This window comes from Eublepharis macularius, chromosome 10 (genome assembly GCF_028583425.1).
Source record: "Eublepharis macularius isolate TG4126 chromosome 10, MPM_Emac_v1.0, whole genome shotgun sequence".
NCBI classification, from domain to species: domain Eukaryota; kingdom Metazoa; phylum Chordata; class Lepidosauria; order Squamata; family Eublepharidae; genus Eublepharis; species Eublepharis macularius.
This window is the reverse complement of record NC_072799.1, coordinates 8312188-8329970: the sequence shown is the minus strand read 5'-3', so window position 1 is coordinate 8329970 and position 17783 is coordinate 8312188. Positions and strand designations below refer to the sequence as shown.

The 17783-nt window shown below is 42.9% G+C and overlaps 1 protein-coding gene across 1 annotated transcript in view; it reads right to left on the bottom strand.

Moving 5' to 3' along the window:
* CTNNA2 (catenin alpha 2) overlaps positions 1 to 17783 on the bottom strand; it is a 678629-nt gene that overhangs the window by 18574 nt on the left and 642272 nt on the right. Inside the window, exon 20 of the mRNA XM_054989920.1 lies at positions 4285 to 4428. Coding sequence (XP_054845895.1) covers positions 4285 to 4428 — 144 coding nt within the window. The remainder of the gene's footprint in view (positions 1 to 4284; positions 4429 to 17783) is intronic.

Genomic DNA, 17783 nt, shown 5'->3' with positions numbered 1-17783 from the left:
TTCCGGGTCAGCAGAAGGCCCCTTCCGTGTCAGCAGAACGTCTGCTGGAAGTCCATCCCCTGTTGCCTAGGAAACTGATTGATTGGCACCAAGCTGTCTGCAGTGACGAACCAAAAAACAAAACAAATGAACCAGCCTAACGCGCATAGCAGTTTGTCAGAAATGGGATCTGATGAACTGTGGTTTGCGAACCACGAACTGGCCTGGTTCGTGCTTAATTTTGGTTCGTATTTCGGTTCGTGCCCATCTCTACTTATAAGACTAACAAAATTTGTGGTAGGGTGTGAGCTTTCGTGAGTCACAGCTCACTTCTTCAGATACAGCTAGAATGATTTTCAGGGTGTGAGTTTTCGAGAGTTAGTCATGAGTCTGAAGAAGAGAGCTGTGTGACTCTCAAAAGCTTACACCCTACCACAAATGTTGTTAGTCTTATAGGTGCTACTGGACTCTTGCTCTTTTCTATTTCTATGAAAAGGCCATCATCACAATCTGAAGCAGTTCCTAAAATGGACAAACAACTGAGCAAACATGGATAAGAGCTATCATGGAGTTCTAGAGTTGGAAGGGACATATTGGGCCATAGAGGTACCCAAATAAAAATTTGCAAAGGTCCATATACTCATGTACGGGTCCATGCTAGAAAATGAGATGTTCACCTTTGTCTTCAAAGGTATCTAAGACTTATTTTTGTATCAATAGCCTTGATTAATAGAGGATGCCTAATGGATACAGAAGAGCTTCCCAATGACTTTTCATCCTCCACGAAAACTAGGATATCTGCCTCATGAGACCTGGCCCCCACCATGTTTCACAGCTGGCATACGTAGTAATGGCTTTCTGTGCAAACTAAAAGTCAAAGCCCTGAACATTGCTATGCATACAGTCCACAGCTAGGGTTGCCAGCCTGCAGGCCAGGTCTGGAGATTGCCGGGAATTACAACTGATTTCCAGACTACAGAGATCAGTTCCTCTGGAGAAAATGGCTGCTTTGGAGGGGGGACTCCATTGCACCCTTCTGAGATTCCTCCTCTCCCTAAACCCTACCTTACTTCAGTTCTACTCTGAAATGTCCAGAGTTTCCCAACCTGGAGTTGGCAATCTGAATCCCAGGAGTGGTCAGCACAAGGGACATCTAAAGTCATCATGAAGCATCATCAATTAAAACAGAAGTCCTCTCCTACTCACACATTCTGGATGCCTCCTTTACAAAGGAGATGCTAATTCTATGCAGCTCATAACCATTCCTTATATTAAGGGACCAGAGACAACCCTCACATTGGAATCCAAAGATGTGCCTTGTTAACAATCAAGTAGTCTATAGGGCCCTGTGGCGCAGAGTGGTGAGCTGCAGTACTGCAGGCTAAGCTCTGCTCACGACCTGAGTTCGATCCTGGCAGAAGTCAGGTTCAGGTAACCGGCTCAAAGTTGATTCAGCCTATCATGCTTCCGAGGTCGGTAAAATAAGTACCGAGTTTCCTGGGGGTAAAGCGTAGATGACTGGGGGAAGGCAATGGCAAACTACCTCGTAAAAAGTCTGCCAAGAAAACGTCGTAATGCGACGTCCCCCTATGGGTCAGTAATGACTCGGTGCTTGCACAGGGGGACTACCTTTTCCCTGCCTTTACCTTAGTTTATAGGGCAGCAAAAAGCAAAAGTTCCACTGTATTTCTGCAAATGTGACACTACCAAATTTTCATGGCCTCTCATCAGAGATCAGCAAGCTCCAGGAGAGATATTTTGGGCCTTGGACAAGGCACTATTCATTGGTTTTCTGGAGAATGAATCCCTTCTTTATCTCCAGTTATCCCCCTGTCCATTTTCCATGGAAATCAACTGCAATTTTCTCCTGCTGAATACAATTCCATAGGCTATAATTTGGCTGGAAGGGACTGCCCCCCTCTCCTCTTTGAATTCCATTAGGGATGGGAAGCAGTCTTCAAATACGTGTGGTTGGTCTTTCTGGAAAAGTACACCATAGAAATAATCTCTTCTCCACCCTGCTTAAAAGGCGTGACAGTAAAAAATTTAATGATCTCTTTCATTACACGTTGTTAGATTTGTACTATACATAGAATTCTAGGGTTGGAAGGGTCCTCCAGGGTCATCTAGTTCAACCTCCTGCACAATGCAGGAAATTCACAACTATCTCCCCCCCCCCGCCCCACACACCCCCAGCGACCCCTGCTCCATGCCCAGAATACGACAAAACACTATCAGGATCCCTAGCCGAACTGGCCTCTGTTGTTGATTAACTGTCTAAATTATGTTGTTGTTTTTCTTTGTAAGCTGTTTTGAGTCCCCGGTGCGGAGAAAAGTGGGGCAGAAATATTTAAATGAATAAAGAAGAGTAAGGGAGGCAAGAAAAATAAAACACATTTATCAATTGTATCAGTAGTAATAAAAACATTATGGAAAACTGTTGAAAAAGAAGGCCAATTTTCTTCCAAGCGGTCCGATTAAGGAGGATCCAGACATTCATATTTTGCATAAGAATTGTCATTTTTTTTGCACAACAGAACAGCTTTTATTGCCTGAAATAGTCAACACCTGTCAAATATTATGGGAGACAAGCCTGCCAACAAAGACCAAACTACCCCTGAGATAAGCTCCATGGGACTGTCCTGGAAATAGAAATACATCACTGGTTATATTCATAATCATAATTACAATAATTAATAGGATCTATTAATAAGAAGACATTTGAAGAGGCAAAATCAGGATTAGCTACAAATGTCAATGGAACGTTCAGGTCTGTGGTGACCAAACAAAGACGGCAAGTGATTTAACTGTGAAAGCTGTCATTTCAAGTCTAACGTAGAGTCTCTCTACATGAGACGCCTTGGCGCGTGTTTGTCAAGTGTAAGGAGATGCAATCTTAGCTAGGAAGCGTAGTTTAAAAAAAACCAGAGCTGGCAGAGATCACTCCTCACAGGGTTTGTTAATTTCATCTTCGCCTCCCTGAAGGCTCTGTCAGTTTCACCTCTCTAGTCTAAAACTGTGTGGGATCACAATCGGAGGGTAGCAAGGAATGGGAATGGGCTGGAGCTGCCTTCCAGAGCCAGGCTTGGACTTGGAGAGGTTCTAATAGGCTGACGTTTCCCTTTTTGCATTTCACAGCCCTTTTACACAGCTCCCTGCCACCAGCTCTGCCTTTTAAAACTACCTTTCCTGGCTACCACTGCATCTCCCGGCACGTGTTCTTCACATGTCAGATGTTTCGTGTAGACAGACTCTTAGTGCTGGACACTCTAATGACACCCACAAGCCACACGTGGTCTGTGTCAGCTGCCACGATTCTTACTGCCAGCACAAATGAGCAAGCCGAGTCACCAGATGCAGCACAGTCAAAATCATTACCTGTCCCATCAACAAATGCACAAACTGCTTATACTAGGAATATACATACACATCGTTAAAAATTGTTAAAAAATTGTGCTTCTCCAAAACTTCCTCAAATGATACTAAGCAGGATCCTTCCAAATTTTGTCATAAACTTTTACTTTAGCTGAAGCTGGATGACAATTTAGGGACAAACCTCTTAAAGCTGAGAAAAACTGTTGCTACTTCCCCCTAATCCTTAGATGTTTTGCAACATCCTCCACAGCTAGATTTAAAAATCGCTTTAGTTGGATTTTGGTAGCAATGCTTCTTGGTAGCCTCTCTAGCGCTGGCTTGTAATCAGCTGCTTCCTATAATGGCTGCCTTTCCCTTTCTCTGCTGGGGAAAACTACTGTCCAGATGTAGCTGTTGCTCGGGCAATCGACCAGCAATAAATGAGCATTTTAAACATGGGCTCTGAGCCACTTCCCCATTGCCATACATGCAGTAATCCAAAGATCGCCTATGCAAAGACAGATATATGGCGATGTGCATGGATCTTTGCCTTTTCATAGGACGTTACGGGAATGTCCTCTTGTGGCTTTCAAATCCAAATCCCTGGATTTTAGAAGCCAGCAGGGAACAGATGTAGTCAGCCATGTTAGTAACTTCCCTTCTGTTCAGGATAGAAACTAGTACGACAAAATCACTCCATCTTTCATGCATTAATAGACTCCGTCCTTCACCCTCCCCTAAGATACAGCCAAAATAGCTTTTCTGTCGTTGTTAGCAGCTTTGTACTGGAGTTTAGGACTCTAGAATCATAGAATGTCATTGGACATTTGTGCATTTACTTGTGTTATACCTACACAGAACCCCTCTCGTCCCACCTTCCTCCTCCCCGAAACCCAAACCACTTAAAGCCAGTATAGACAATGCATACATTTCAGAAATAAGGTTACTCACCATGGAAGAGTCACCGCCTCCGTTTGTAAGCGTAGCTCCCTCAGCACAGGTAGGTAGGTGGGTAGAAAGTTGACTAGCCCTGCCCCCATCTATGACATCACACTCTACCTCATAAAAGGTAGTGAAAGTGCTCTGAACTCCAGTCTGATTTCCGAGAGATACAGAAAAGAGAGAGTGAGAGAGAGAGCAAGAGAAATATTGTGCCCTACTGCAGAGGGGAGGAGAAGGGGGGCGGGAGAGGGGTGTGCGTGTAGAGTGGGGGCGGGGGGGGGAACGTGTGCTGGAAGAGCTAGGCTCAGCAAAGTAGTCAGGGACTCTGCGGCGATGAGTAACCCTGATGAGTTATTCCTCCGTCTTGCTCCTTTAGCACAGGTAAGCCAAGCTTCGATACAGCTTGCCGGAAGGGTGAGCTATGGGATCTACTTTTGAATTCACAGGGGTAACAGCTGGCCAGTGGTGAATCAAAGAACGGTTGTAAGTGACTGGTCAAGGGAACATAGTGGAACAAAAGGTGGCCAATCTTTGTGGCAAGTAGAGCACAAATTAGTCCAAAGTATGAGATAATATTATGTATCTTGCAATACAGATGTGGGCATTGCCGCCTTCCCATGCCTGAGTGGATTACACCTGGAAAAAGGCAGCTGCGCAATGCCAGAGAGGCAAGGCGGAGCCAATGCACAGATGGGCCTTCATACTGACTAGGAAGCGTCCCTTCTTGCTCTTCCTGTAACATTTATCTCAGTTTGGCTACCCATGCATTAGATATAAACAGGCGGCTTGTGGAGCCTTGAAGACTAAGTGCTAAATACAGATTAAGCTTCCATGGACTACAGCTCAGATAATTAGATGGGTGTGAAGAGTTTCACTAGACAGACATTTTATATACTTTCAAAATTTTCTTTTATCATCATGTTTTCTAAACAGTGAAAAGACTGATTTTGTGAAGCCTGAATCAGAGTTGTACGGGATCTGCAGACATGGGAGAGGAATGGTGTTTTCCCCGCCACAATACTTGAAGGGATTCTGATGGCATGAACAGGCATTTTCACCCTCTTCCCCCTCCAGTTACAGGGTATCAAAGATGGTGGCCAAGATCCCTTAGAAACCTGAGAAATGGAAACTGTTGGCCTGTGCTGGAGTGGGTGGATAAGAAAACAGTATACATCGATTTACAAACAACACCAAAAGCATTCAGGAGAAGTGAATGATACCGTGGCGATCACTATTTGTAGTCGAGCGCTCAGATCCAGGAACACATTGCTTAAACAAAAGTATACTTTCCCTAAGCAATATACAGTTCCTGACAAATGGAAGTTTGTAAACATTGCTTTTTAATGCATTATACACTTCAAACTGCTTTCACAGTATATTTTATGGACAGAAGCCAAGTATGCTGCCTAAATTGTTTTAAAGTTAGCCAGGATGGAGTGTGTAGGTTGAAGGACACTCCAAAAATTCCATTCTTCATTTGAGCCTAGCTAGCTACCGTTTACAGGATCTATAGGTTTTGTTTCAATGGATGTTCAGTCTTGTTACTTGGATACTGTACACGTCTGGATTGTCCAAGGGACTCTTGCAGAGACTTTTGAAATATAGCCAAATTTCCCTTGACAATTCTAGGATTATCTGGCATAACATAATTATCTAATCTTTGAATTCCCCCATTAATGTGCATCTCTATTTATATTGTTTCCTTAACAGTATTTCAATTATTTCATTATCTATAGTCCATCTAGAATTGAGTATTTTTACTGTATAGAGTTTTTAAAATATATATATTTATTATCATGAACAATTGCAGTAAGGCTAAACCAAAAAACAAATTTATAGAATTTCTACTGAAGGTAAGGGGATGTATCAATTATACTGCAAGAGGGAGCTAGTGTGGGGTAGTGGTTAAAGTGTCTTAATGGGATCTAGGAGACCCAGGTTCAAAGCTTCACACCGACATAGATCCAGAGGAGTTAACCGTGTAGTAGCAAAATAGTAAAGAGTCCAGTAGCACCTTTAAGACTAACCAACTTTATTGTAGCATAAGCTTTCAAGAACCACAGTTCTCTGGCATCTGACAAAGAGAACTATGGTTCTCGAAAGCTTATGCTACAATAAAGTTGGTTAGTCTTAAAGGTGCTACTGGACTATGGTTGTTGTGGGTTTTCCGGGCTGTACTGCCGTGGTCTTGGCATTGTAGTTCCTGACGTTTCACCAGCAGCTCTGGCTGGCATCTTCAGAGGTGTAGCACCAAAAGAAGTTTCCAGTTCTGAAAAACACCAGGCTAACAAAACACTCTGTACCCGACAATAGCCCTGCAGAGAAGATTAGCGCATCAAGCACCTATCCATGTGCAAAAGAACCTCCTCAGGATACAGTGAAGCCTCCCGCCATTAGCATTCCACACCCTGGGAAACTCTTACAGGATGACTCAGCTCAACCCCACCCCTCCTGAGTAGATACAAATGACCTGCCAACATCTTTTCCACACTGTGACACTGAGAGATCTCTGTCTTTTGGTGCTACACCTCTGAAGATGCCAGCCACAGCTGCTGGCGAAACATAGGAACTACAATGCCAAGACCACGGCAATAGAGCCCAGAAAACCCACAACAACCATCGTTCTCCGGCCGTGAAAGCCTTCGACAATACATGCTACTGGACTCTTTACTATTTCACTCCGACATGGAAGCTTCCTGGGTGAACTTGGACAAATCCCACACTCTGAGCCTAACTACCTCGTAGGGTTGTTGTGAGGATAAAATCGAGGATAACAGAATAATGTAAGTCACTTTGGCTTCCCACTGGGCAGAAAGGCGGGGTATAAATGAAGTGGGGGGGAAAAAGTTGAAATGAATTGGAAGGCTCAGCCAGTCATCGATTCCATTGGTGATGATTCAAAGCCTATCTTCCTGCTGAAATGCTTAAGTTGGAGGAAGGCTACTCGAGGATTGGTGAATCTACCCCGCTGATACACTGATCCCCTTCCCTCCACTCTCTTTAGCTTGGGGGCAGGGGGTGGTGGTGGCCCTTGATTGGAGTAAGCTGCTTTGCAAAACAACATATTGTCAGAAAAGCAAAAGCAGAAAATGTTATTAAATAAACGTGCCTGTCTGATTACTTAATCATATGTACGTGTCATTAAATTCTAAAGGCCTAACCAAAAATATTTCACATTTCTGCCTAGATTCGGATGGCCAGCTCTGCAAGGGGAGAAGTCAAAAGGGGGACTGATGACCGATATGTCTGAGCGGATAAAGTGTACAAATATGCATTGATGGCTAAATTAACTTCTTATGTGCGTAACAGACCAATATCAGAATTCCAGAAAAAAATTAAAGATTTTTTGATCACGTAGCTTGAGGCTAGGAGAAATTAGGAGTAGTTAATATGAAAATAGATTAATTATAATATAGAGACCTTTAAAATGTTGAGTATAAAATGATGGCTGATTAAAGGCTATTAATATTAAATTTTAGATATAAAGCAATTAAGGAGAGGGAGAGGAGAAATATCCCATAAACTAGCTGTGTTGCTGCATATTTTGAACATACTTTTCTGTTGTAGTTTAAAAATAGTATTTTCTATTTTGTACAGGTTCCTATGCACTTTTTAATGCTATCTGTATTTTTCTTTTCAAATAAAATTCTAAAAAAATATTTTTTTTAAAAAAAAGGAGGGGCTAACGGTTGATTTTTCCACTTCTTGCACCAATGGAAAGGCAACTCTGAACTTCTGGTGTGATTCGTAGTCGTAGAAAGTACCACCGAGTTTGGAGTTCCTCTGCACAGACCCTATCAGGTCATCTGAGATGCCATAATCACTTCTATTGAAGCACACCATAACTGTCTAGAACCCTGGACAGCAATTACCTTAGCGATAGAAATAGGACGTGATTGGAAAGAGGGTGCATGTAGTAGGGGAGAGAGGTATTTTTTATTTTTTAAAAAAGCTGGGAAACTCACTACATGCTGGCCCTGACCCACACAGTGAGTCAGATGGTATAGCCAGTGATCAGGAAGCATACCACAGGGTTAGTAATTCCTGTGGTTGTCCCCTGTGGTGTAGCTCTGTATATTATAGTGTCTGATTCCCTTCTCTCTTTCACCTCCAACCACCATCGACTTCTCCTTTGTTTCCTCCATTTCATCCCATATGTCAAACTTTCTGCCATTCGGGCCCCCTTTTATCCATTTAATCTTTAGTCTGCCCTGAAAACCTATTTTTCTTTTTAGCCAAGTTTCTTTGTGTTTATTGTAGCTTTGCCTCTTCCATGGCTTTGGCAGAGGTGGATTGGCGCAATAATTCCCTGGGAAACTTTCTGGTGAGATGCTGCCCTGAACCGCCAATAGCAGCTAATAACAAGCTCAACGATGCTCCAGTGATACTGGATACAGACAACCATGATGGATATAGGCTCACCTGTTGCCTCCTTCTTTGTCGGGACAGTGGAGAAGGACAAGATTGGCCAGCCTACGCCCAGCATCATTCTTCATTGCTGGCCAGGTCCGATCCAAGAGTCAATTCAACAGAAGGAAACCCTCCCGTGGTAAAATTAACAACAGCAATCAATAAGATCCTTGATATGAAGGTACATTTAAAGTGCAAGTGCAAAAAATATGTGTAATACAATAAACAGACGTGCTCACACAGAAATAGCAAGAATAAATTGTCATAAATGTGACATCCAAGATACAAAAGTCACACAACCCCTAAAAAGCAGGGCTACGATGGTCAATAATCAGGGCTTTTTTCCAGCTGGAACGTGGTGGAATGGAGTTCCGGAACCTCTTGAAAATGGTCGCATGGCTGGTGGCCCCGCCCCTTGATCTCCAGACAGAGGGGAGTTTAGATTGCTGTCCCGGTACAGAAGGCAATCTCAACTCCCCTCTGTCTGGAGATCAGGGGGCAGGGCCACCAGCCATGTGATCATTTTCTCCGAGGGCAACCCACTGAGTTCCACCACCTCTTTTCCCAGAAAAAAAGCGCTGTCAATAATCAATGTCTTACATTGATTCTCCCACAGATCAACGTCAAGTACTCCCATCCAGATGGTCCCAGTTCTCGATATTTCTGCATGAGCACGTCTATTTATTGTATTGCACATATTTATTGCACTTGCACTTTAAATATACCTTCATATCAAGAATCTTATTGATTGCTTTTGTCAATTTTACCACGGGAGGGTTTCCTTCCTTTGAGTTGTCCATTACCCGTGGCGGCCTCTTTGTTTGTTCTAATCCGAGTGGCCCCTGAAGCGCTGGCAGTGCAATGAATGCCACGTGGCTTGGTCCTGGGCTATTTTAACATCTCAATCCACCCTTGGCATTTGGCTCCCCCCCAACACTCCTTAATCAAGTCCTCTCCTTTGCCCTTGAGCTCTCCTCTTATCTCTTTGTTCTAAAGCCAAGCAAAGTGTTGATGTTAAAGAAATGCTGAGCAGCAGCAAGATCCTTTATAGTGAAGAATCGTTTTTGGTATGCTGCTTTAAGTTGAACGGAAAAGTTTTGAACGGTACTTCAGCAGTAGTGAGCACTGATAAGGCTACAGATGACAATCAGCCTTGGGTTCCTCAGTGTTGGAAAATAGTTTGTTAAGACACAAGATGGATAATAAGAACGGTTGAGAGTAGGGGGGAAGAGGGGAGAGAGAGAGAGGTTAGCTGCCTGGCTAGCCAAACATCGAATAAAGGAAGTATGTAAAATATTTGGAAGATATAGTATATTTCAGGATGGAAGGACGAGCCCAGAAATTAACACGAATAAACAAGAAAATATCACTGAATAACAAGCAGAGATAAGGAACAGATAGCTCTCCAATATGCAAGTAATCTTAAATGGAAGACTATTATAGTGTCCTGTTCCGATCAGGCTTTATAATTAATAAGAAGAATGTTGTAACCCTGGACTCATAAGTTCTTTTATCTTGAACCTTGACTGAAGCTGCCAATCAATCTGTTTTACTCTGATTTCACAGGAAAGAACCATTTAGCTCGAATGGTGTAAGAATGGAAAGAATTTGGGCGGAAAATAAATTTATGGTGAGAGATGGTATCTATCGGACACAGAATTAAAATAGGTGGGGGAAACTGTTGGCTTGCAAAAGAATAACTGTTGCACTGAAGAGAGCTGAAGAAAAACCATAACCCTTTTCAGGACAGCCAATAAGTATCCTTCTCTACAGGCGGTAAGAAGATTAGTGAAGAAAGTTGAGCTGGATTTTGTTTGGTTCCTCTATTTTTTTATAATCTTCCAGATGCAAATAGAACCTCGAACGTTAAAATTCGAGTAAAATTGTTCTGAAACTGAAATTTCGAGCACCAGCTTAGAACTGATATTTCTGATATCCTTTTCCCCAGAACATCTTGAATTCTGGTGGGCTCTGAGCACATACAATTTACAGAGAACAGCATATTTACTTAGCAATGTTCAAGAACAGTTCATGCACAGTAATAGCCATGAGCCCCCTCTTGCTTATTTCAGCCTGCTTACTTCCATATCTGACATAAGCTGACATAAGACCTCTGTGTTACCTCTATGTTCGAATGCTTACCCATGTAACACAGAGAGTTAGTGCTCATGGCGTATACATTTTTTTTTTACTATTTCTACAATTGCAGCAGTAATTTTAGTGATGTGCTGTGATCACAGGAATTGGCACAGGATGAAAGGTACAACCAGCATACATAATGTGTTTCTCCTCACTATCATGTACACAAGAATCACACAGAGAAACCGAAATCTTCCTGGCTGTCTAAGGCTAACTGAAGTGTGTTCATTGTGAATTTCATCGACTTCACTTGGCCCATTTGCTACCTTTTCTTTTCCCTCTCCTGTGAAGTGTAACCACAACAACAGAAAATTGAATGTGACACGGTTCACAGTTGATAGCTAGTGGGCCACCTCTACAAGGAGGGTGTTAATATTTGCTGCTCACCCTCCCCTTCCCATACCAGTACATACTTCTCTCCTGCTGTTGGTGGCCACTGGCACCCAATCCAGACAGCCATTTCCCCTTAGGTTGCAATTCATTGTATATAAACCAAATGTGGGCAGTGCCACATTGCTCAGAAATGTCAATTCTGCAAGATTATGGAATATGCATTTTTCTACAATATACATGTGAGATTCTGCAAGGAAACCAGTGGAATGAGAGAACCAAGTAGCCCTAGAAACAGGAAATACATGAGTGGTGAAGACCTGGTGATGAGCAACACCCCATAACAGGGCAAGATCCAGGTCCAATAGCACTTTAAAGACCAGCTAGATTTTCAAGGCATGCACCTTCAAGACTCTTTGTGATATTAGACCTGGATCTTGCTCTTCAATTGCAGGCTAACACGGGTACCCAACTGAAGCTATCCCATGTCAGGGGTGACTCTGGACTTATGAACACATGAAGCTGTCTTTTGCTGATTCGAACCGTCGGTCTATCAAGGTCAGTACTGTCCATTCAGAATGGCAGCAGCTCTTCAGGTTCTCAGGCAAAGGTCTTTCACCATCACCTAGTTCCTGTTTCTTTTACCTGGAGATGCCGGGGGTTGAACCTGGGACCTTCTGCATGCCAAGCAGATGCTCTAGCACTGAGTCACAGCCTTCGCCATATCTCGACTTCAGCCATTCCTGTCTTCCAAATTGTTTTTTGCAAGGCTGCTTCCCTTTAAAACAGCCAAATCCTCCTTATCCACTGCTGGGTAGAAACTTACTTTTAGGAGGGTAGCTGTGTTAGTCTATAGCAGCAGAATAAAATAAAAGTCCAGTAGCACTTTAAAGACCATCATATTTTCCAGATTATAAGGGTTCACCATCAGGTACCAGTGAGCTTTGACTCACTGAAGTTTATATCAATTCACGCCTTCAAATTGCAGTTGATGTGCATGTAGATAAAACATGTACACCAGGTACAATTTGAAGGCATGAGTTGGTATTACATGTAGTTAGAAGAATGTGACAACCACTTTTTTTAGAAGAATGCGACAACCACTTTTTTAGTTGATTTTTGCAAAAAAGAAAAAAAAACTGTTTATCAAAGCAGATATGTTTTCTTCAGTAACGCCTACATAATAGTCTGACTGATTTATTGCTGCTCCATCTCAACCCCAGAGAGCCCTCAATAAAAACAGTTTCTGCTTTTTTACATCCACATTTTCTACATTATTTTTCTGATTCAGAAATGCAAAGGACACTTGTTGAACTCAGATATAACTGATGCACTGTTTTAACAGTAACACAATCTTCATATAATCATAATCAATTTATCTCATTTCAACGTGGCTAAATCTGTGGGTACTTAAATCTGGAGATTGGGATCATAAACAAATAAGGCAGATATTCCTGCAGAAAAATCTATTAACCAACCAACCAACCAACCAACCAACCAACCAACCAACCAAACAAACAAACAAACAAACAAACAAACAAACAAACAAACAAACAAATTGTGGAATTTTTTTAAAAACCCAAATGATGGAGTGTCTATAAGAAATTAATTTCCCCACTGGCTGTTGCTTGGCAACCATAACAATATTGTCAGTCTTCAAGCCTTGCATTCTCTCAGTAGAAGGAGTATGTTGGTTGGGTTACTTCTGAGACCATTTCAGCCAATAAGGGAGGACTTATCATGGGCAGGCTTGGTAGCAAACACTGAACAACTTGCTACCACATAACTTACCCATCTCGAGCAGGCTCAGCAGCTTGGAACAGTTCAACAGCAGCCACCCTACTAAAGCCAGAGTGGTATAGTGGTTAGAGTGTCTGACTAGGACACTGACTAGGACCCAGGTTCAATCCCCATTGTGCCATAAAAGCTCACTGGATGACTTTGGGCCAGTCACATATTCTCAGCCTACCACATGGTGGTTGTGAGGATAAAATGGAGGACAGGAGAGTGATGTAAGCTGCTTTGGGTTCCCACTGAATAAAAGGAAGGATGCAAATGAAATGAGTAAATATGTAACCGAAGATGGAGGGGGGGGGTAGATAAAAGATAAGTTGTTGGTGCGTGGGAAGCAGTGGAAGATGTAGGGAAAAGTGAGCATATGGGAGCTGACAGGGAAAGAGAATATGGTGTATGGATGGGATACAATGGGAAGTGAGGAACCTCCCACAAATCCTGGAAGGTTCCCGACTGCAAAGCTGTGCCTGAAACAGCCAGCACAGCAGGGAGCAGGTGAAGACAGGGGAAAGATGAAGATAGATGGGACTGGTGGGTGGAGGGAGAGAAGAAAGCAGGAAAAAGGGAGAGGCTATGGGGGGTTTAGGGGGAGAAAAAGAGGAAATAGAAGGTGAGGGGAAAATGAGATCCCATCCACATATCATTGTAGCCCCCCCCCCATTTGTTTCCTCTATCTGACTGTCTACTCAAGTGGGATGGCAAAATATCCAGAGACAAGGAAGGATGTTTAGGTTTACTTTGGGGCTCTCTCAAGTATACAGAAAAATACTGGACTGGGACCCCGAAGTCCCAGTCTGATGAAGTCTGACCATGCTCTCTAGAAGGGATGCAATATAGAGGACAGCTGAGCATCAGTTCAAGTGTGAGAGGCAAAATTAGTCTGTTGAACCCTCTTAACATGTACAATATCCTGGAAGGGGGAGATGTAGGTTGGAGAAATTTTCCCAATGATTTATTCCTCCTCCAGTTCCCCCTCCTACAGGTTTCCTCTAATAACAAAATTAATGGCTGTGGACAGCCATTAGAATAACCACGAGGTCTGCAGAAAAGCATTCTTTTGCAAACTAAACTAAGCCCCGAGCCTAATGCGGACTTGCCCATTGCTATCTAGGAGGCATGCAAAGTTGAGGGCAGTTGATTGCTATTTTAAAAAAAGAAACGGGAAGGATTCAACATTTACCTGCTCAAGCTCATAAGAGCATATAGCATCTTGGAGGGCAGAAATCATGCGCTCTCCTCTGCCCATGCTCCTATATAACATAAGAAGTAAAATATACTTCTACCATCTCAGTAACACTCAAATTTAGAACTAGATGAGCAACCTCCTGATTACCAAGCTGCCTTAAGCCCCAGCAGTGCTGTTTGGTAACTGAGCTATAGACTGCTGGGTTTCAGGTCTCACCTATTCCCAGAGGCCATAGAAAACATCTCACCTATTCTCAGAGGCCATAACACTTTTGGAGAGGGATTCCTTGCATCTTTGTGATTTTTCTGCAGGCCCCCGACTGATCTCTTCACCTCTTTAAAAAATGTGTGTACCTTATCTGTTTAAAGTTTGGGAAATACTGATCTAGCTTGTTATCATATGAAATAGGTCAACACTATCAAGGTCACACTCACACACCCCATCTGCCATTTCCAGTGCCCGTTTCCTGCAGGCTGAAACAAAGTGGAAAACACACATGCGGACCCATCCCACAGCACTGCTCCCCAACACCATTACATGGGGATGTGATATACTTTTGTAAATCTCATAGACTTCAAGAAGGTTTATTTTAAAGAGTGTAAAAATTAAACATCTGGTGCTGGATTATGAGTAGCTTGGCATGCAGAGCTAAACATAAAATCCAGGTTCTTTTCATCGGCTGGAAAAGCCCCAAATCCTTCCATGCACTGAGCAAACTGGCCTTTAGAGCAACACATCTGTTCCTTAAAGTTCCTTGCAACACCTTCTTGGGCTAAATTCCACTCACACTAGCATTCTGTTGCCAACAGTGGCTGGCCAGAGGTCCATGGAAGCGTGCAAGCTGGGCATGAAGAGGACCTCTGCTGATGAATTGTCCCTAACATCTGGTAACCAGCGGTTCACTGCTTCTCAAGTGTCCAGACCTCCTGACTTCCTTCTACTTGCTAGAGAAAAACAACTTAAAGCCCAAACTGTGTCCCATATAAGTTTGTTTGCACACTCAGACCACTGAGACATTGTCCCATCGCCTGATCTTTTTGTTTAATAACTGCAACATTTATATTTAGAACAAGTGAGAGAGGAAGAGATTAGAAAGCCACACTCCACTGTTGTCCTTACTGCCATTTCCTGTCTAAAACTGAACTGTTTTCCCATTTGAGCTTCCAAAGCAAACTATATGTTGTTTTTAACAACAGTCATAACAATATTTGGTTCCCATTAAAAATATGGCAAATAATGGCTACGTCAGGGGTCCCCAACATTTTTGAACCTGCGAGCACATTTGGAATTCTGACACAGTGTGGTGGGTGTAGCAACAATATGGCTGCCACAAAATGGCTACTGCAGGAGATGGAGCTAGCCACAAAATGGCTGCTACCTTCACTTACACAGTGAAGCTCCTTGTGCTGTGGAAGCAGCTTCTGCCAAAGCAATGTTTTTAAAAATCTGCATAGCCAATCAATACACCAATGGCCAATCAGAAGCCATACTTTGTAAATGCCCCACCCACATCCTAAAAACACCTGGCGGATGTTGAGGGGCACAAGTGTGCCCACGGGCACCATGTTGGGGACCCCTTGGCTACATGATACTCAGGCAGTAGTCTTTTTCTGTTTCCATGGTTAGAATGCGAAGACCATGGTTGGTAAATGCCATCTTAGAAGAGGCACAGATGCAAATGCCTTTCTAAGATAGCACCTGCTATGAACCCCAAAACAAAAAAGCATACATTTGCTTAAGAACAATTTTTAAAAATCAATATAGACACTTATGCAGATGTAAGCAATCAATTGGTCAAACATGTATGACTAATAGGATAAGGCTTCCTGAATCAGTAGGCAGCTCTGTTAGAAATGGAAGTCCTAGGCATGTTAGCTCATCTATATCACGTTTCAAGCCAAATCCCTCCCTCCCCCTTCTCATTCAGTTGAATTATTACAATTTCCCAGCACCCGTTCAAATTTCTGTTCTGCTACTGCTGCTTAAAAAGATGAAAAATTCCAGGAAAGGTCAAATTCCCATATCCACAGTGATTAATGAAGAACCTAAAGGACTGGAGGGAAAAGAGGCCAAGGAAAAACAAGTCCTTCTAGCAAGTACTTGGGCAATGCTTCAGCACAAGTCCAATCCCAGTATAAAACATGCACGCTTAGACGGTGTACACCTGTGTGGTGCCATTCTCCAGTCTTGAGTTCAGAGGAATGGGTGGGCTATAAACGTTAAAACATACAAGGGATCTTCCATTGTGGAGGTGACGTACATGAGCACAATACTATATGCAAACTTCAGAGCAGGTTTCTTTCATTTTATGCAAATAAAGTACAATTTATTTGCAACTGGCTATCCAAGAGAGAATGAAGAACAAGATGGAAGTAGGCAAGGAGGCTACGGATGAGGTGAAGCTGGAATCCAGATCTCTGGATAGTCCTGTAGCATTCAGTACTCTGAAGTTGTACGGCAAATTACAGACTGCCAGTAAGGTATTGCCCTCATGTTTCCCCCCTTACTCTCCAAAAGAACAACAACAAAGAAAGCAGGCAAATCTTCCTGTACCAGTTCACGTTGGAAAGATCAACAGAAGCCGATACCAGCAATCTCGAGAGGATACGATTTGGGGCTTCTGACACGTATCGTTAATGGCAATGCTAGAGGTAAATTCTTTACAAGGATGGAGTTAGCATTGCTTTGGATTATGGCTGAATGAAAAAAATGTATATATATATATATATATAAAGACAGTGGTAATGAAAGCTCAGAAGCAACAGATGCTAAAGACTGCCAAACCAGAATGAACAAGTCAAGCAGTTTGGCTGCTTCAGTTTTGTAGCGTGTGATGAGATGCACACAATGACTTATGCAAGCTCTTGGAGAAGCCAGCCCAACACCATCTCTTGTGGACGATACGAGAGCAAAGACGGGAAAGAAAAAAAAAGCACAACAGCCAAGCGGATGCATGTGCTTGCGGAGTGGGGGGGGAGGGCTGGTAAGAGGCAGGTGGAAATGATGGTAATCATGAAGATGAAAAGCAGGTCCTGTTATGCCAGCAGGTCATAGAGGAGAAAGATCTCAGCCCATTACATACGAGAGAGAGAGAAGGCTGGATGGGTGTGCCACAATGTAAGAGCATCAAGAGCATCAATATTACAACACTCTGCAATGTGTATCAAGAGATAGAGCCTATTTGGAGGAGAGAAAGTCAAGCAGAACATTTTTGGCTCCTCACCTTTGGTTCTCCACCAGGATGCCCTTATGACCATCGTTCCCAAATAAAACATCAGGAAAAACAACCTCTATCCTACTTTGCAAGTCCACCTGTTATTATCTACTACCAAAATGCTATTCTTACGGTTATGTGTGTTGACTAGAGGCTTCCATACTGTAATGACCCAAGGAGAGAGGTGCTTTCTGCATCTTATACACAGTCCACCCCTGCAAGACCTCTGTCAATGGGCAGCAGGTCAACAAGTGACAAGGCTCGATGGCATTTATTTGATAAGAAGTAAAGGTATGTATTTGGGGGGCACCACTGGAATGAGAATAACTCAGAGCGGGACCACAAGTGACACCTGACACAGGTTGGACACTTGCCAGCTTCCCTCAAGTTTTGATGGGAAATGTAGGCAGCTTGGCGGAATGTTGGACAAGTGAC